An 18,152-nucleotide genomic window follows, 5' to 3' on the forward strand; every position below is an offset into this window, starting at 1 on the left:
TCTGTTGATCAGTGGAGATTCAGCTCTGGAAGTGAACACATCAGTTTTTTCCATTAATCCTTATGCTGCAGACCAGTTTTGCAGGACTGTGTGTGTTTAGTTAACCCACAGAGTTCTCTCCCTTTCTTCTGTTTTTCCAAAGGTGATGATACAAACATAATCTTTTCTATTTTAGTTACAGTTGTGCTCTGTTGTTTGCTGTGGTGAAGGACAGGACAGTGAGGTAAAAACTATGATAATCAGCAATCTTGCGCAGGAGAGCTGCTGGCATAGAAGTTGTTTCAGGTGTCTTGTTTGTGGAATGTTGCTTATTTAGGGTATGTTTGCGTGAAAAATGCCATTTCTGAGATGAGAATGAAGAAAAGAGTGAGACTGAAGAAACAATTTAGAACCTTCAATTGAAAGAGGATCCTCCTGTGCAGTTAGCATGGATCCCATCCCATGTGGTTAAACTTTCTGATAAGACTTGGAAAACTTGCATTAGCTTAATTATGTTTGGTCACTGAGCCAAATGGTTTAGAAATGAACACGTAGGCTCTGTTAGAGGAAGAGAATGTTGTTATAATTAGACCTTGGGCAAAGTTCCAGACTGTGACTCCTGACCTAGGCTGAACTGCAGATGGGGCTGGGAAGCAGGAGGGGGATTGCTATGAGGAGCGGGTGTGTGGTTAGCTGTTGAAATGACGATGTGTTTGTGTTGTGCAAAAGGGTAAAACAGTACAATTGAGAAGAGCTGTGGGAGGGAGTTCTGTGTAATAGTGGGATTCTCTCCAGAGAGAGATTTCTCATTGATTCTCACTGGAGGTATGTATAGAAATAGATAATCACACGTTCTTCATCTTTACAATCACTGTACTTGTAAGAAGTTGAAAAGCAGTAGAGCTTTTATTGGAATAAACCCTCATCTTTTAGGTTTTTGGTTTTTTATTTTTTTCATGATTTTTTATTACAACTTTGTTATCAATTACCACTCAGAAAAAAGAAAAATGTTCTTTTCTTCATTTTCTTTGTTACCTCCCCCCCGCCCTTGACCCATCCTTTGCAAGCTCATTTTCCCCAGATCTGATTCTTGACAAAGAAAAGGCAAAAAAGAGAGAAAGAAAAGGAAAAGACTGTTAATTTAGAGCCTGTTTATTTATTTGTTTTGGAACTTATTATTATTTAAATAAATAAATATTTACTTAAAATTATGTCCACCAAAAAATCAAGGAGTTGCAATTAATTCTTAAACAGCATTAACAGTGCAACTTAAGTAAATGCCCTTCAGCATCCTGTGACTGACAGGCTTAATCTTTAGAAAGACAGTGCTTCCACTTAGAAGTATCATTCATTCATTCAGTGATTCAATTCTAAAATATCTGTGCTGGATTCCTCTCTAGCAGTCCTCAACTGTTCTTAGTTTAAAAGTATTTAGCTCCCTCACAGTTACAATGTTGTAGCAATACAAAAGTGCCATTTAACCCCTCTATCAGTGTTAATTTTCTACATACTGCTTATAGACAGACCTGGAAAATGCCAAGTGTTAAGAGTACAAGTTGTGCAATGGAATGATGCTTTGTGAAAGTGAGGCAATACAAGGTTACTACTCATCTGAGCACTGTGTGTTTTTGCAGACTAGTAAAATCTGAGTAGCTTTGCTGAGTTTCTCAAGTATGGGTCCCAAAGAAGGGATGCCAATTTTGTGAAAACATCACAAGAACAAGCACTACCTTGTCGATTTTTTAGCATTATGGATGCTGAAAAGCCTGGACACTGACTGTTCACCTCTGGGGTGAACCTGCTTAAGATGAAAGCTGAGTGATGAACTGTCAGTACAGGACAACCTATGGTGCCCAGACCAGGGCAGTACTTACCCTGTAGAAATGTTGGCCTTCATATCCATTCACATAGTACTTATTTCCTGGTAAGGTACCTCTTTTGGAGGAGTGCTTACCAAAGCCTGAGCTCATAAAGGAAGATGTTCTTAGTCTTATCACTTCAATGTCTCAGCCAATTTTTCCAAGAAGGATTGATTCATCGTTTATGGCCCAGAGAATGCTGGTCTTTTGATGGCTCGTAAGGAAGCCTCTAGACAGTGGGCCAGAACTCGGTTACAACTGAATTGATGAAAATGTAGCTATATTGCATGTAAATCAGGTTTGTCTCATTGATCTGAGTTCCTTCCAAAATCAAGTTTTGTCAGACTAGTGCATTCTAACCTCATCGATGACCAGATTGCCATAAAAGGCATTGCACTCAGAGTAGTCCCTGAGAAGATGGTCTGTGGTGGACAAGTTCAGCTTCTTCTGAGGCCCTCTTCTGCAATATTTTAATAACTGATTCTTTTAGGTCTCCACCACTGAAAGGAAACAGAAGTTGCTGTGCACATCATTGTGCTAGATTTGAGGGTATTTTGTTTATTCTGACTGAACCAGTGTCAATGACCAGCTCCAGGGTTAAGTTGACCTTTGGCATCTCCTAGTGAGAGATCATCTCCCGTGTTCTTATGAATGTGCTTTTGAAGCCAGCATCACCGTGCCCTAGTGAACCCTGCTGAGACATATCAACCCTTGCAGAACTGGCATGGAGAACAAAGGAAAGTGGGCATGCTAGAAGACAGTGCTTGGTGCCAGCTCACTTTGCTTTCAGCTGCATAAGAGTTGCAGCTGATGTCCCTACAGTGCATAAGAGAAGGTGCTAAATAAATTAATTCCAGCATAAAGTAGGGCAGGTGATTCCTGCCAAGCACATGGTGCCAAAAGGGTGGAGGTTTGGGTGGTTTGGAGGGTTTTTTGTTGTTTGCCACTTTTTTTCTTAAGCGAGCATGCTGATTTCTACACAAAAAGACTTCTGGCTTCTGTGCAGTACATTGTCCCACTATGCAACTGCTGTCCTAAAGGTGCTTTTCCTAGCCCAGCTTCTTAGTCTCTATGAAAGCTCAAAGCAGCCTTGTTCTGGCAAGCAAACAGACCAAAGCATTGTGAGGCAGGTTAGGGCAGCAGCTGCTCTGATGACAAAGCTCAGCTGTGTTGCTGCTGGTGCACCATCCAGCATCCTGCAGTTCAGTTCACCTGCCACCTCCCTCCCTGCTCTCCTGCCCCTTGCCCAAGGAGCCAGGCTTCACAACAGACTTCAATTATTTACTAAGGATATGGCTTATTCTGCAGATTAAGTGAAAAAGTGAAGTCCTTAAAAAATATAACACAAATAAGCCCCTGAACTGTCAAACAACAAGTCCCTTAAAAGGGCAAAATATGCAGCTCTCTGTGAACTGCACAGCTCCCTCCTTTCAAACTACTGGCAGGAGGCTTCCTGTTTGGACGGGCTGCTCACAAACGGTGTTGTGTGGTGCAGTCAGTCCCTTCCCATCTCCTCCTTTAGGCCTCCTTTTGCCTCCCTTTACGCTCCTGATACCAAAGCCCCTCCAGCCTGGGTCCTGTCAAGATGGGATCTGACAGCTCAAATGTAAATCTGAAAGCATGCATTAGCATTGTGCAGTTTCTTCCCTGGAAACATAACAAAGCCCAAACTGGTTAGGTGTGTTCAAAAACAGAATAGGCAAAATGGTCCTACTGTGATAGTCCTGGCCATAAAGAGATGAGTGTTTGGTGGTTTAGCTTCAGAGTGATGGAAAATTGATTTCTGCTTCATTGTTTCATTGTTCATTTTATTTTGACCAAATGGGGTAACTTTGGAGGATTCTTCCATTTATTCTGGGTAAATTCTCCATTATATATATATATTTTTTTTGCTTCTGATATTTCAGTTCCTTTACTGTAGTAGTGAGAGAAAGGCCAATACAGGCATTCAGCGATAGTGTTCAACCTTGGCTGCTGAGCATTACTGATACACTGACCTGCTGGGAAATCCCACGTTGAGTTTGTAAAACTTTTTCAGAAACTTTAAGAGAAGTGATTCTACGCTGCCATACAAGAACACGTTAATACCATATTAAACCTTAGCTACCTTGTCTAGCTTGAACATTTCTTTTGTTCTTTTGTGTCTCAGTTCCTTCTGTCTACTTCCAGCTGTTGTACCAATGATAACCATTTTGACTGCACAGAGCTGTGCAGATCCAACAGTCTTATCATTTAATGTCTGTTGTTTTGTTGTTTTTTTTTCTTCCTGCAGAACATGATCAGAAGATAGCATCATACACCATGATCATGGCCCCCCGGAAGAGGAATCGTCATGCGTTGGGGTTTCTTTGTTGTTTTGGGGGTAGCGACCTCCCTGAAATCAATCTCAAGGACAATAACCCCCTCCAATTCCTTGAGTTTTCTGTCCCAATCCCACCAGCAGAAGAGCTCAATGCCAGATTCTCCGAACTTGTGGTAAGTTTCTGCTGGCAGAATGACATATTTTAGGGGCTGGATGAACTCTCTTCAAAGAAGGACTTAAGGGACTTATTAGGGATAGGAAAAAACCTTATGTTGAAGCTGCTTTTTTCAGGTTTTTTTTTCCCCATTCTTTTATTGCCAATTCCATGGTGGGAGAAAGGTGGCAAATGACAAGATGGATGACAGTGGCACAGGGTATAAGTACAACAAAATGTTTAAATATGATTATTCTCACAGCACTATACAGTTCTCTAGGCAGAGGACTGGGCACATTGGAAGGAACCTTAAAAGTTCTCCATTGAATAAATCCTTGATAGTAAATTTCTTCTTAACAACTTTGGGATAAAATCTGATGTATAATATAGTAAAATGGAAAGTCTTAGGTGTTGTGAGTCTATAAATCAAGGACTATACTGTTCTGTTGATCAGTAGCATAGCTGCTGGTGAGGTGTAAGAATCAGGTGACCATGCTAATTGTGTTTCATCAGACAGCTGCCTTTGAACTATGAAATAGTGCTGTCACAGCAACAGACATAAACAGGAAGGGAAGCAGTTATTTCAGATGAACTTTGTCATTTGCTTTTGTGGTAAACATGGATTCCAGCAGCAGGCACTGGCTATTCATGCCTGGCATCAAATGACTTTGCTGTCTTTGCCCTCTTGTTCAACCCTCACATACAACACAGGCAGAGGTCATAGGGCTGTAATGTTTTGCAATCTGAATCATAAAGGTGATACTCATTTGATGCAGCTGATTACTATTCTGAGATCAGAGCTTACATAAAGTCAGGTATCTGTAAAAGTATACGTGCCTGAGTGGTGCTACACAGATGTGGAATAGAACAGAAAATATTGGATCTCAGAATTATAGGCATTTGCCAGTAATCTTTCTATATTACACTTATAACATTAGCCCAGTAAGTTCTTGTCTCTTACCATGGCTTCAGAGTTCAATGGTGATGAAAATAACTATATAATTCGGGTATGCAAGTGGAGTTTAACACATGGACAACTGTAGTATGTCATACCAAACATAGGGACAGCTACAGTTTGTCAGATCAGTGGTCTGAAAACCTAGCCCAGGCTCTTATTTCAAGATAGGATCCAAAACAGATGCCTAGGGAAGAATTTAAAATGTGGACGTAGGGTTGTCTTTTCCAGGATACTTACTCTCCAACACTCTAAGCATTTTCAGCCCAAGGACTTCCTCAGCTTTCTGTGTACATAGTAAATTGGTGTGGATTTATTTTCCATTATCTTTTTTTCTACTTTGCCTAGCACCCATGACAATTTTTTAGCATTTGCAGTATTCTATGGCAGGGGTGTGGGAAGGAGTCAATATTATTTGTAGCTGTTTCAGGAAGAATAGGGTTTGCAGCAGAGGATAGTGTACTTCCTCTGATTAAGTAGCAGATGAGGAATCTCCTCTTACTGAGATATCTCACAAAATTCAAGTCTATATTTAAGTCACTTTGCCTTTATCTGAGACTACTGGAATTTCTCTGAAAGTGCAACTGACTGTGCAGAATTCTGCTTGGTGACAGGTATCTCTCATGAGTGTGTAATCTGAAATCTGCTCTGCTGTCAATTTATTTCTGCTGTTTAAGTATTGTTTTTCACATGCAAAGCTTTAATTGCTGTATCAAAATTCACCTCTCTCCAATACCAAGATCTGTTGAAGTGCTTGATTTGGCCTACCTGAAGATATGACCAACAGATGTGCTTTGCTCCTGAACTTGGCTTGCTAAAACTTGAACTTGTTTACCTTTGGATCATAGTGAAAGACCTGTTTTAGTTGCTGCTGGGCTTCTGCTTACTGAGAAGGTTATCAGTTCCTGTGAGGAGTTTGAGAGCTTGTGGTGTTATTAAGGGTGCTTTTAGCTGTTTGTTTTATGCCTGACAAGTACTGGTACTCCACATGCTTGTGGAAAAACAACTCACAGCTGCCTTATGGAAGTCTATTAAATAGTATAATTTATAATGGTTTTGGTGCAAAATATAATGACAAGTATACATGATGATCTGTAAATATTTTTGGTCTCAGAAGTTTGTGCGTTGTTGCTTTATGCAATAACTTATTAAATGTGCTGACAGCCTGTAACTGGCATATACATTTCAAATAAATGAAGCCATTGCAATGGAAATAGATCTTATTAATGTTCTTATATTTAATAATAGTACCATAGCCATCATTACATGAGAAGTGAGCTGGAGAGAAAAGTGCTATTTTTCAGGACGTTAATGATGTAAATTGCACATTTTTATAAAGCCTCTCCGATAGGATGGTGATGCATGTCTGTCAGAGTTCCTGGGTAGGCAGGCAACATGAGAGCAGTTAAGGGCTTTGGGGTTGAGAGGACCTGGGCTAGAAACTGGCCTGGCAGAATGCGGAATTTGCCTAGAAGGCCTAGTTTGTCCACAGGTCCGGATTAATGCATGTTCTAGGAGGCACTAAAATAAAACTGACTACATCTGTATTGACAGCTCAGATGAGATTTTAATTGGATTAGAAAGATTCAGTCTGTAAATGCACCAGTGTAAATCAGCGACCTGGAAGTGCCTGAGAGGGCTCTGTGCTGTGTACTAGCCTCCCTGCTGCTTATCCGTTAGGGTCTAGTCTGGGTGCGCTTGTGCTATATAAAAACCAGATTTGAGTGTAAAGCCTTTTGACCCAAATCCCCAAGTGAAATGATGACACCAACATCATCTGAGATCTGTAGTTAGAAAAGCATTTGTGCTAGCTCCCTGAAGCAGGCCCAGGGGGTATAGACTCATCTTGCCATCTGCTCTACAGAGGGTATAATGAAACACTGGTGTGCTTGAATGAATTTTTAAAAGCCTTATTTTCCCCCTTGTTGCAGTTAAAATCTGGGGCATTTTCCCACATAAGAGTTAATTACAAGAAGAGCTAAGCCTGGCTGTGCTGGAAAAGCCTCTCTTGTGATGAATTTTCCAGTCTAGTAAATATTCAATATGTTTCTACCTGCCTTTCTAAGGGAAATGGACATTTTGAGGGCCAGAAGCATGTCTTCTCTTGTTCTTGTAGTACTTAATTTAATATAATGAAAAGTGAATTTAGAGTTATCCATTTTGCAAGAAGAGGAATTATGAAAGTGTTGGTATCCTTTATTTGTGATGGAGTCACAAGACCCCTCCAGGGCTTGCAAACTTGCTCATGTAGGTGCCAGGCTGGGGGAAATGTATGGGCTGCTCTGTTTGAGGGATGCTCCCAGACCAACCGAATGAGCAGCAGCAGCAGCTGCCTATCTGGACTCTGACCAAGGCAGTGGTTGTCAAATGAGAAGTTAATGCTGATTTCAGATGAAATGTCCACTCTCAATGCTGCTCAACCAGAAAAAGGTTCTAGGAAGGATATCAGACTTTTGTGTCACTTGAAGTTGGATGCTGTGTTTAGGCCCTGTCCTCTCAATTAGAAGATTAGAACAAAAAGGGTTACTCCTGATATGGTCCACATTCAATCTTGATTTATTTCATTAGAAACCCATGTGGAGAGTAGGTCTAAATGAAGACTATGGCTCAGGGTGATTTGGTTTGACTTTGTTTGGGCTAAGACAGGAGAAGATGTACTATTTCTCAGGCTCTCTGCTGGCAGTGATTGCCTTCAGACTAATGCAGTAGTAACAGTACAGGTTAGTCCTTACTAGAAGCCTAGTTGTACAAGAGACAAAGCAAACAAAAATACTTGTGACCACAAGCTTTGCCCCTCAAAGGGCCACTTCTGTGCACCCAGCTGAAAGAGGGCAGAACAGCTGGGTTTAACATCTCCCCTTCAATGAACAGGCAAGGAAGAGAAGCTCTATAGCAGGGGTCCTCAAACTTTTTAACCAGGGGCCGGCACAAGGATAAAGTGGCAGGCAGTCATCTGCGGCTGCTTGGTTTCCCCCCCAGCCCCCGGCGGGGAGGGGGGGCCCTGGGGGGGTCTGTAAATACCGAGGGCCAGATTGAGGACCCTGGGGGGCCATAGTTTGAGGACCCCTGCTGTACCTCATAAGCTATAAAACTAGCCCTACTTGACCATTCAAAGCTGTCCTAGCCAGAGTCACTTCTGCTTTTCCCTCAGTCTCTCTTCTCAGCTGGCACTAGGTATACTGCCATGTAGTAAAGTACTGCTGCAGTTGGTGGTCTACTGGCAGGCACCAAGCTGATTTTGTGCCTGCTGGCAAAAATGGCTGTGCTAAGCACATGTGTTTTTCCTTGTACAGATTTATTGACTGAACAGGAACTGCAGAAGAGTCTGGAAGAACTATTGCAAGGCAAGGGGAAGTGATTTTTTTCATGAAACAACTTCTCCATGTCCTTGTTCATAGTTGTTAGCAGCAGTGTGTTCTTGCCACAGTAGATTCTGATTCCTTTTGCTCAATATTAGAGTCCTGGGCTCTTCTTGTTGGTTATGGGTGGTGTGCTGCTTGATACTGAAGATTTTTCCATCTAGATGTCTCACACTGGCAGACTGATCCCAGATTTGAACTCGTACCTTGCCAAGATGGGTAACTTCAATGCTGGCAATTCAGGGAAAGCAGAAAAATGTAAAGAATGCTAGCACAGTTGTTGCTCTTTTTCTCTAATAGTGGCTCTGAGATCATCATGGTATTTGAGAAGATAGAGTTCAAGTTTCTCTATTTTAGGATGGAAAGTCCATGGGGAAAAAGTGGGGTTGTCTTTTGAGTTGCTGTTTTCAAAGCTGATCCTATTATTACAGCCTCCAAGCTTGAGTGAGTTGCTTGCATCACATTAGATTCTTACGCTGGGAAAGATTTGAAAAATGTTTACTGTTATCCCCTCTTAGTCTTGGGTGCCTCTGAAACATTCTGGTGGGACACTGAACGGATTCTCCTGTCATGGTTTGTTTCTCTTACATTGCATTTGGACCTGTTTCTTTTCCAGTTTTCATTTGTTTTTTGGCACGCACTGGATAACATACCTTCATCAAGGGCCACAGGGAGATGAGATCTAAACCTAAATAACTGTAGTAGTGGTTCCCACTGCAAACAGCTGACTGGGAAGTAGCAAATTTCCTTCATGCTTAGTTCTCCCTTGCAGGCCATTTAATGTAATGGATACAACATAAACCTCAGATGAAAACTAGGCTTCACCACACTGAATAAATACTCCCATATATCACCAGTCCCCCTCAAGCTTGCCAAGTCCTAACTGTGGCAGTGTTCATGAGGCACCTCTTTGGCTCTTCACCCTGCAAGAATATTTACAGGGTAAAAAGTACAAGAAATGCCTCCATTGTGGCTCCTCATGTGAATGTAGATGCTATATGTCAATGTATGCAAGTGCAAGAAGGCATCAGCTGTGTTTCTCTGTGTTTGTTGATGGGTCTGGAGAACAAAGTTCTCTATTTTTCCACCAGCTCCCTTGTAATGTTTCTTGGGAACAAACACACAGACTTGCCTGCTCTGTCTCTTGGCTCCCAGTGTGGAGCACCACCTTCTCAGAAAAGTATCCTCCATGTCTAAAGCTTATTTAGTTCTTAGTTTCTCCCTGAAGGTTTGTGGCTTAGAAGGACATGTATTTTAGGTTCTCACTTCAAAACCCAAACATGTGTTGTGTGTATTGATTACAGTATTTAATCACATTTAAATTCAGACATTACCAAGCTTTGAGTATTTCAGTTTCAAATTATCAGTCTTTTGAGTCATTCTATCATCTTTCTGGATTCTTCTGAAGACAAGGATTTAATGTCTTTGTCACTTGCTGTGCATGTAAACCATCATTTCAGACCACACCTCTGACAGGCCTGTGGCTTTAAGTTGTTGATCAATGCAAATTTCTCTGCAACCATAATTTTAAAGTGCCTTTATAGTGTTTTGCCTCTAAGAGGAAGTTATTTTATTCCCTCTGCTTTTCTGTAATGAATGACTGTGCCTAATCAGTCAGGAAGGTTGTGAAGTGCCAAATGCAACCTAGATCTGGAGAGGTCCTTCATTTTCATTTGCACATGATTAGCTCTGACTCCAGCAAACTAGGAGGCATTGCTGGCCTTGGCTCAGTGGAGACTCCCCACCCCTATTAATGCTTCCTTTCTTGCACTTAATGAGAACACTATAGTGGAGGCTGGAAGAAAATACTGATGATAAGACTAAGCTGAATTTTTCATGACCTGAGGCTCATATCCAGGAAGAAGGCCTAGCATCTCCATCCGAGTAGAAGACACTGTCTCTGAAGGAAGAAAAAAGCAAAGCCTTGAGGCAGCAGATTGCTTTCCTCACTCATGGGGACCAGGCCACAAAACCTTTCCTTTCTCTTGAATTAGTTTATAGGTGGCAGATTAACATTTTACATGAACTCAGATGCACTTGTCTTCTATTATAGTAATGGTAAAAGTACTGGGTGGTTTAAGATTTCTGAAGCAATTAGGGGACTGAGGCTTGGGATGCAAAGTATCATAGTCTGTCTACTTATACACAAATGTTCCTTCATGTTCCTTTTTCCTTTTAGTTGTCTGGATCCAGGATATTTTTTTCGTTTTCTTCCTGCTCTTCAAAGAGATTTTTCATAATGTCCAGCCCACTTTACACGTCCCATGTGGAATACATGTGTGCAAATCTCTGATTTTAATGCACATATCGCTACAAGCAGCTTTCTACAGTCACTCAAGTCCCAATACATAAGAAGTATTACATTTCAGGCTTTGTGGCAGACACAGCTCCCCTCTTCAGACACTCGCCTACAGATGGAGTCCTCTGATGGGCACAGGCTTATGGCACTGAGTGCAGCAGCAGCAGCACTTTTTCTAGGCTCCTTTCCAGTAGGTGCAGATGGTTGGCAGCTCCCAGCTCCCTGACCAGCTGTGTAAGAAGTAGCAGCTACTCTGCTGCAAATGTGTGACACCCAGATGCTGAGAGAGGAGCATGAGATGGGGGCCAGGTCTCACACTCTTGTGTCTGAGAATCAATGAAGTTATGTAAACAAATATAATTCCAGGCGTGGGCTTACATGGCAGATTTTGGGTGTGAAGAAGCTGGGGGTGTTACCACAGTACCTGTGTAGTCAAGAGGCTTTTGTGCAGGGATTCACTATTTTGTAGATCTTGTTGCTTTAGAATAAACCTTATGGACAGTTATCTGATGTAAAGCAGTTCAGTTCCACTGAAGACAGCAGTGCAATTATATCATTCTACGTTGCCTGAAATTTGGCCTGTGTGGTATCTTCTGTGTCTGTGGTGCTTGTTGGCTTCTGAATATCCCAAGCAGAGCATACTGGCTGCCTTTCTGAAAGTTGGGGAGGGTTGTGGTCATGGTTGGAATAGCTAAAGGGAATGTTTGAGTGTGTTCTGAGTATCGTTTACCTACAGTAGGCATGAAACACCTGAGAAAGACCTACTTATTGGACTACATGCTTTTACCAGGGTAATCCTGATTTCCCTGACTGAGGAAATGCCTGTAGTGCATCTAGGGCATTAAGAGGAGAAGCACCGGATTTTGGAAGAAGAGCAGGTATGTAGCTTGGGATGCAAAGAGAGGAAAGAACAGATCCTGCCACTAGAGAATGTGCCACTTTAGATGTGCTAAAATGTCAATTTTGTGTCTTCCTTCTACTGAATGCTTGGAAGCTGTCATGATATCCAATCTCCTAAGCCACAGATAGGGTGGATATGCTTACTGTGCAGAAATCTTGTACCCATGTGATTCTATTAGCTTATCAGTTGATTTGATAACACTATCTTGTTTTGGCATAGTGTTAGGCACTATTACATAAAAAGAAAAAAATAAAGTAAAGCTCTACTGTGGCCTTTTTCCTTAGTAAGACATCATTAATATTTGAATAGTTTTTGCGTTCCATTATGGCTATAACAAAGAGTCAGGAACTTTCTGGATTGAGTCTGAAGGGTGCTGAAGTGATAAAACACTAAGGTGATACTGATAATAGAAGTCATATTTGCTAGCTGGAAAGATCAAATAATTTTATCTTTATTTTAGCCTTCTGAGGCTTTTCCAGCTCCAACTGGGTGGATAGAGAGTAGACAGTGTCCTACCTTCCTCCTAGAATTGAACCAGAATTCTCATACTGTTTCTGCCACTTTGATGCCTGCTGACTTAGAGTAACAGGCTCTGCCCTCTCCGGTAGAAGTAAAACCAGCAGCAACAGTACAGGGATGTCCTAGTGCTCCACAGCTTTGAAATGGTTTCTCTGAGTATCATTGCTGCCCTTCTGCAGTTTCTGTCCTTTCTTCTCTTTATTAGTGTCTTATGTTTTTCAGAGCTGTATTAGATGACTTACAAATCTACTCAGAACATATTCCTCACCTTCTAGAGAGGATATTTGAATCTAGATTTGGTCTGCTGAGGAGAGATGGGAGACTTATGAATCAGATCAGAAAAGTAATTTGGGATGAGAAGGTGCATCTTTGGGATAAGAAAGTGCATCCAGAGATCCATCTGGGAGAAATGGCAAAGTACTACATCATGCAAAGAGCATGATGAGTAGGTTGTAACCAGACAGGACATGGTGATAAGGAGGGACAAAGTTTTCCAAAACATTGAAGAAAAAGACACAACAATTAAGTAGCTGTGGTGCTGAAGGGAAAGCAAAGACAGGTTACAAAGATGGAGGTGACACAGGATGAATCCTAGGCCAATATGATCTTTTGGCTGTGCTTTCGGAGAGAAAGAGCCTGCACAGTGATGAAGGGAGGTTGAATGATAGATGTCTGTTTCTTCTGCAGCTCACAGAAGAAAGGCCAGATCTGAGATGTAGGAGGTATGATTTTTCATTTAGCCTGATTTGAGCAGGAAAGGGGAAGCCAGGTCCCTGTGATGAAGACCTTAAAAAAATTATAGCAAAATACCTCGATAAAAGTAACCACCTGAAGCTAGGAAAGCAGTGAAGTTTTCCAGTGAGGAGGAAAGGTTGTGAAAGGGGATGGGAGGCAAGTGTTTTGGGATAGAAGTTATCCCTGTGGAAGTGTAACTAGAGTTAAGGAGGAACTGTTAACCAAACAAGATAATTGAATGGAGACATAGATAACAATAATGAAAGATCATCCATTTAATGTGTTGACTCAAATCAGCTTCTGTATTTGCTCATCTAGTAGCAATTTATATCATATATAATTATTGCTCAGATAGTGCATCATGTAGCCTGAAGAAGAAAGAGGGAAAGGGGTTTGTAATTAATTCATGCCTCTGTGTCCTTCTGTAGGTTGATTGTGTTGTCAAACAGTGCTCAAGGTTGTTTATCATTCAGGTGACCTGTTAAGGTAATGTAGGATAACTTTTCCAGTGTTGGAGGGAAATGACCTTTTCTTGGCATTTGCCTGGTCTGCGAGACCCCAGAGTGGGGAGCACAAGGTGGCACAGGTGGGGCTGCGTGGATGGAGTAGCAGTTTCTCAGGGAACAAAGGTTTTCAGGTCAGCAGTTTCCAGGTACCTTCCTCTGCACTGGGTAAGGGGCAGCTTTTGGTGTCACTAAATACAGGAATGGCCCTTCTGCTCATCCGTTCAGCACTGGGTGGGAGCAGCACATGAAGGCAAGTTTCAGGAGGTGCTTTTTCTGTCACTCTTTGCACTGGGCTGTCTTTTTGGTGTCTTTTGTCTGGAGAAAGTACAGGCAGATGCCTTCCACCTGGCACTGGAACACCACTGATCCAGAGCTTTTAATGCTAGGTACCTCATTTTCTGCAAATGAAAAAGTCTGTAAACCTGTTGGGAGAAAAACATTTCAAGAACATTATGTCTTTTTTTCCTAGCTACCTCTACAAGCTTGTACAACTCATTTCACGCATTTATGAGTTTGTTTCCCTGGTGTAAACAGGGAAGAATAATGCCTCTTAAACCAGTTTTGGTACAGAATTGTAGTCAGATTAAAAAGATGCTGAAAAGATGCAACATGTGTAGGTTGTAGGTAGTGCAGGAGTCTTCCAGTGGCAGAATGTGTTGTATTAGAAGAGCAAATCTCTTGGGAGCAAATCTCTACTACTGCTTCCTGTCATAGACATTGCCTTGCTCTTATCTACTTGGGTTTTTTTTTAGGGAGAACATGATACAAGACTCTACAGTTTTCCTGAGCAGACTCTCCTTTCTTTCAACTGTGGGCCCGGCGCTGTATGCAAAAGGGCCCTAGTCAACATCTGTATATTCTATGGACTTCTATATTAAAAAACTTAAGGGCATATTTTCATTTTGCAGTTTCCCATCATTTGTTGACCACATAAAATTTAAGCTGCCCAGACTAATAACACAAACATCTTTTGAAAAGAATTTACCAATATGCACAACAATGTTATGCAATAGTTTATTAGGTGGAGGTTTGAAGAATAACTTCTCCAAAGGAAATTACAAGGGGAAAGCAGATTGCAGTTTCCCAGCTTGGCAGGTGTCCAGGGAGATCCCTGAGTCATGGAAAATCCATTGGGATTGCTTTAGTGGCTGTGTTTCAGCATTACATCTTGTATAGAGAGCAACAGCTGGATGAGTTTGTTGGTCAGTGTAAAGTTGTTGGCTTCTGCATTGATGATTCGAGAGAACATTTTGATTACAAACACTTAACCTGACAGTAAATGCAAGTATGATTTGCTGTTAGGAGATGAGTTTGTTTTGCAAGGCAAATGTTCATCCTTCTCTTATTTCTTCTGCTGTATATTGTGAAAGTTTCTGATAATTTCTTTCTTAGAAATATTTAGAGAAAAATGTCTTGGATGGTGTTTTATTAAGCCCAATGATGTCAGTGCAGTAGTTACTGTTCTGATCATCAGAATACTTGAGCAATGAGACAGGACAGGGTGTGAGTTAAATAACCAAATATATTATTGTTCCTTCAATTCAGTGTTTGACTATGGAAATACTCAGTTTATGTGAGTGAAGAGCATTGTGGAATTGCCCTCCACCTCACCCCAGAGAAGATAACAGAAGCCTCATATGTGGGTGTTCTTCTAGCTGGTCTGGACTGATTAGTAGTCAATACAGCTCATCTCCATTTAGTGAAGTAGAAGTTAACAGTTACCAAAAATGGGACTTATAGACTGCTCAGTCTATTCTGTGTCTGAAATCTGTGCTGTAGGCTGTAGAACCCAGACTGTTTTATAGCTGAAAGGTTTACCTTCTGTTACAATTTAAGCAAGTAATTTGTTTAATATTTTGCACTGGTGTAATTCTAAAGTAAGTCCACTCAAGTTTAATGGAGTTAGGGACATTTCGAACTCTGATTTGCTCTTTGAATTATTACTCAAGATTTAGTAGTGCAAGAGAAGAACTAAAGCCAGCTTCTGGTTTCACTTCTATCTGTGTAAACCTGAACTCATTCCACAAATGTTGATTTATTGGAGGTCTTTTGAGTTTACACTGGATATAAGTTTGAGTATGTGTGTCTGAACTGCACAACCAAAGCTTGATATGAAGTTAATTTTGCTCATTTAATTCTTAACTAACCTCTTGGTTCCTCCTGCCTTTTTATGTAATATTTTATCAGAGATTTAAAGGTCAGCCAAGCTCTGACTTACCCTTGTTTTCCTCCATAGGGGCATATGACAAATAGGATGCACACAAGAGGATAAAGCTGGGAGGAAAAGTAGATGGCACTGACGCCCCTGGAAATTCAGCCTGCCTTTGGCACAGGGCCACAGCAGCAATTCCCAGCCCACATTTTGAGGGTTGAGCCAGCAAGACTGTGTTTGGGCAGGAAGTGATCAGAGAGGTGTGTGCCTGTGTGCTTTGGCACAGTGCAAGTGGTGAATTGCTCCAGCCTAGGAACCTCCTCTGAACTCATTAGTATTAAAACAGAACAGAAGAGACTTTGTAGGGAGGGAGAGGGTGGGGAAGCCGGAAAGGTAGCAGTTTAGACGGCAATTTCCTAATAACCTTTCCCACACCTACCTTCCCATACAGGGTCTCATCTAAAGAACCTTGGCATGAAAAACAAACCCTGGCACAGAGAGGGAAAGGGAGGGGGAAATGAGGGGAGGAGAAGAAAAGGAAATAAGGGGAGGAGAATAGACACTGTGCTGAAACAGCAGATTTTATTGTTATTTAGTGTTATATATGGTGATACTAGAAGTTCTGTTTGAGAGAGGTATTTGATATACTCTGTATAATCAGGATGTGGAGGTAAATACGGTACTTGCCCTAGAGAACTTGCAGTGAAGAGATGTATCAAGTAGAGGTTCAACAGCTTAAATTCTGTTTGGTGTTTTCATTTAATTGACTGGATAGTGGAATAAGCATACCTATTGAGTTTCCAAATCATAGACTGGGAACCTTAAAGATCATCTAGTTCCAACCCCCCTGCCATGGGCAGGGACACCTTCCACTAGATCAGGTTGCTCAAAGTCCCACCCAACCTGCCTTGAACGTTTCCAGGGATGGGGCATCCACAACTTTTCAGGCCAACCTGTGCCAGTGCCTCACCACCCCCACTGTAAAGAATGTCTTCCTAATATTTAATCTAAATCTACCCTCTTCTAGTGTAAAGCCATTCCCCCTTGTCCTATCGCTACATGCTTTAAAAAGTCCCTCTCCAGCTTTCTTGTAGGCTCCCTTTAGGCACTGGAAGGCTGCAGTAAGGTCTCCTCGGAGCCTTCTCTTCTCCAGGCTGAGCAACCCCAACACTCTCAGCCTGTTTCCAGAGGAGAGGTCCAGCATAGCACCTCTTCTTGTTGGCTCCTTTATAACCTGGAGAAGGAAGTTATCATCAACACATTCCATGAACCTCCTGGGTTGCTTATGCCCTGCTGTGTGGTCCCTTCAACAGATACTGGGGTGGTTGAAGTCCCCCATGAGGACCAAGGCTTGTGAATGGGAAGTAGCTCCTGTCTACAGAGGGCATCATCTGCTCTTTCTTCCTGGTTGGACGGCCTGTAGTAGACCCCTACTATAATGTTATGTGTCCCTGCCCTTCCTTTAACACTGACCATCAGCTCTCAGTCAGCTCCTCATCCATCCCCAGGCGGAGCTCCATGCACTCCAGCTGGTCATTGACATAGAGGGTGACACCTTGTCCTTGTCTGCCCTGCCTGTCCTTCCTAAAGAGCCTGTATCCTCCCATTCCCACAGTTGTAGTCATAGGAGCCATCCCACCACATCTCTGTGACACCAGTAAGATTGTAGCCCTGCAGGTGTGCACAGGTGTCTAACTCCTCTTGTTAATTCTCCACGCTGCATGTGTTTGCATAGAGGCATTTAAGTTGGGCCCCCAGTGAGTCTGGCTGGAGTGGCTGGAATTCCTTTGTGCTGCTCTTCAGGTGCTCTCCTGCTGATCTGTAATCTCTCTCCAGACTTTGGGCACCTATTGTTGGTGCTGACATCAAACTGGTAAGAGTGGAATGGATTGAGGTTCCCCTCCACCAACAACTTTAGTTTAAAGCTTGGCAAGTCTGAGCCCAAGGATGCTCTTCGCCTTCTCTGACAGGTGGATTCCGTCAGCTCCGAGTAGACCAGGTTTCTCAAAGCAAATCGCATGGTCTAAGAAGCTGGACCCCTGGCTGTGGCACCAGTTTGGAAACCATTTGCTGGTTCACCAGATTTGACTGCCCCTTTCAAACCCCTTCCCTTTGACCATGAGGATTGATGAAAAATCTACCTGTACTGCAGAGTCCTTTACCACCACTCCTAGGGCTTTGTAATCCTTCTTGATACTCCTCAGGCTGCTCCTGGCTGTATCACTGGTGCCCATGTGAAACAATAGCAGTGGATAATAGTCAGTGGGACTGTACAAGGCTTGATAGTCTCGCAGTGACATCCCTAATAAGCAGCACACCTCTCTAGAAAGCGCATCACTAGGCTGTAAACACTTTGGATACATTAAAATATAAGCTTAAAAGAAGATGGAGAAGTTGTGTGAATAAGGATAGGATTCAATGGGGACAGTTAA

General features: G+C 42.1%; 1 protein-coding gene across 4 annotated transcripts in view; it reads left to right on the plus strand.

Moving 5' to 3' along the window:
- The window catches only part of DAAM2 (dishevelled associated activator of morphogenesis 2), a 206,260-nt gene that overhangs the window by 78,310 nt on the left and 109,798 nt on the right, over positions 1–18,152 (plus strand). For all 4 annotated transcript variants that reach the window (XM_027801195.2, XM_005436279.3, XM_027801193.2 and 1 more), the window contains one exon: positions 4,111–4,313. In XM_027801195.2, coding sequence (XP_027656996.1) covers positions 4,140–4,313 — 174 coding nt within the window. In that variant the 5' untranslated portion in view covers positions 4,111–4,139. The remainder of the gene's footprint in view (positions 1–4,110; positions 4,314–18,152) is intronic.

This window comes from Falco cherrug, chromosome 13, assembly GCF_023634085.1.
Source record: "Falco cherrug isolate bFalChe1 chromosome 13, bFalChe1.pri, whole genome shotgun sequence".
Lineage (NCBI taxonomy): Eukaryota > Metazoa > Chordata > Aves > Falconiformes > Falconidae > Falco > Falco cherrug.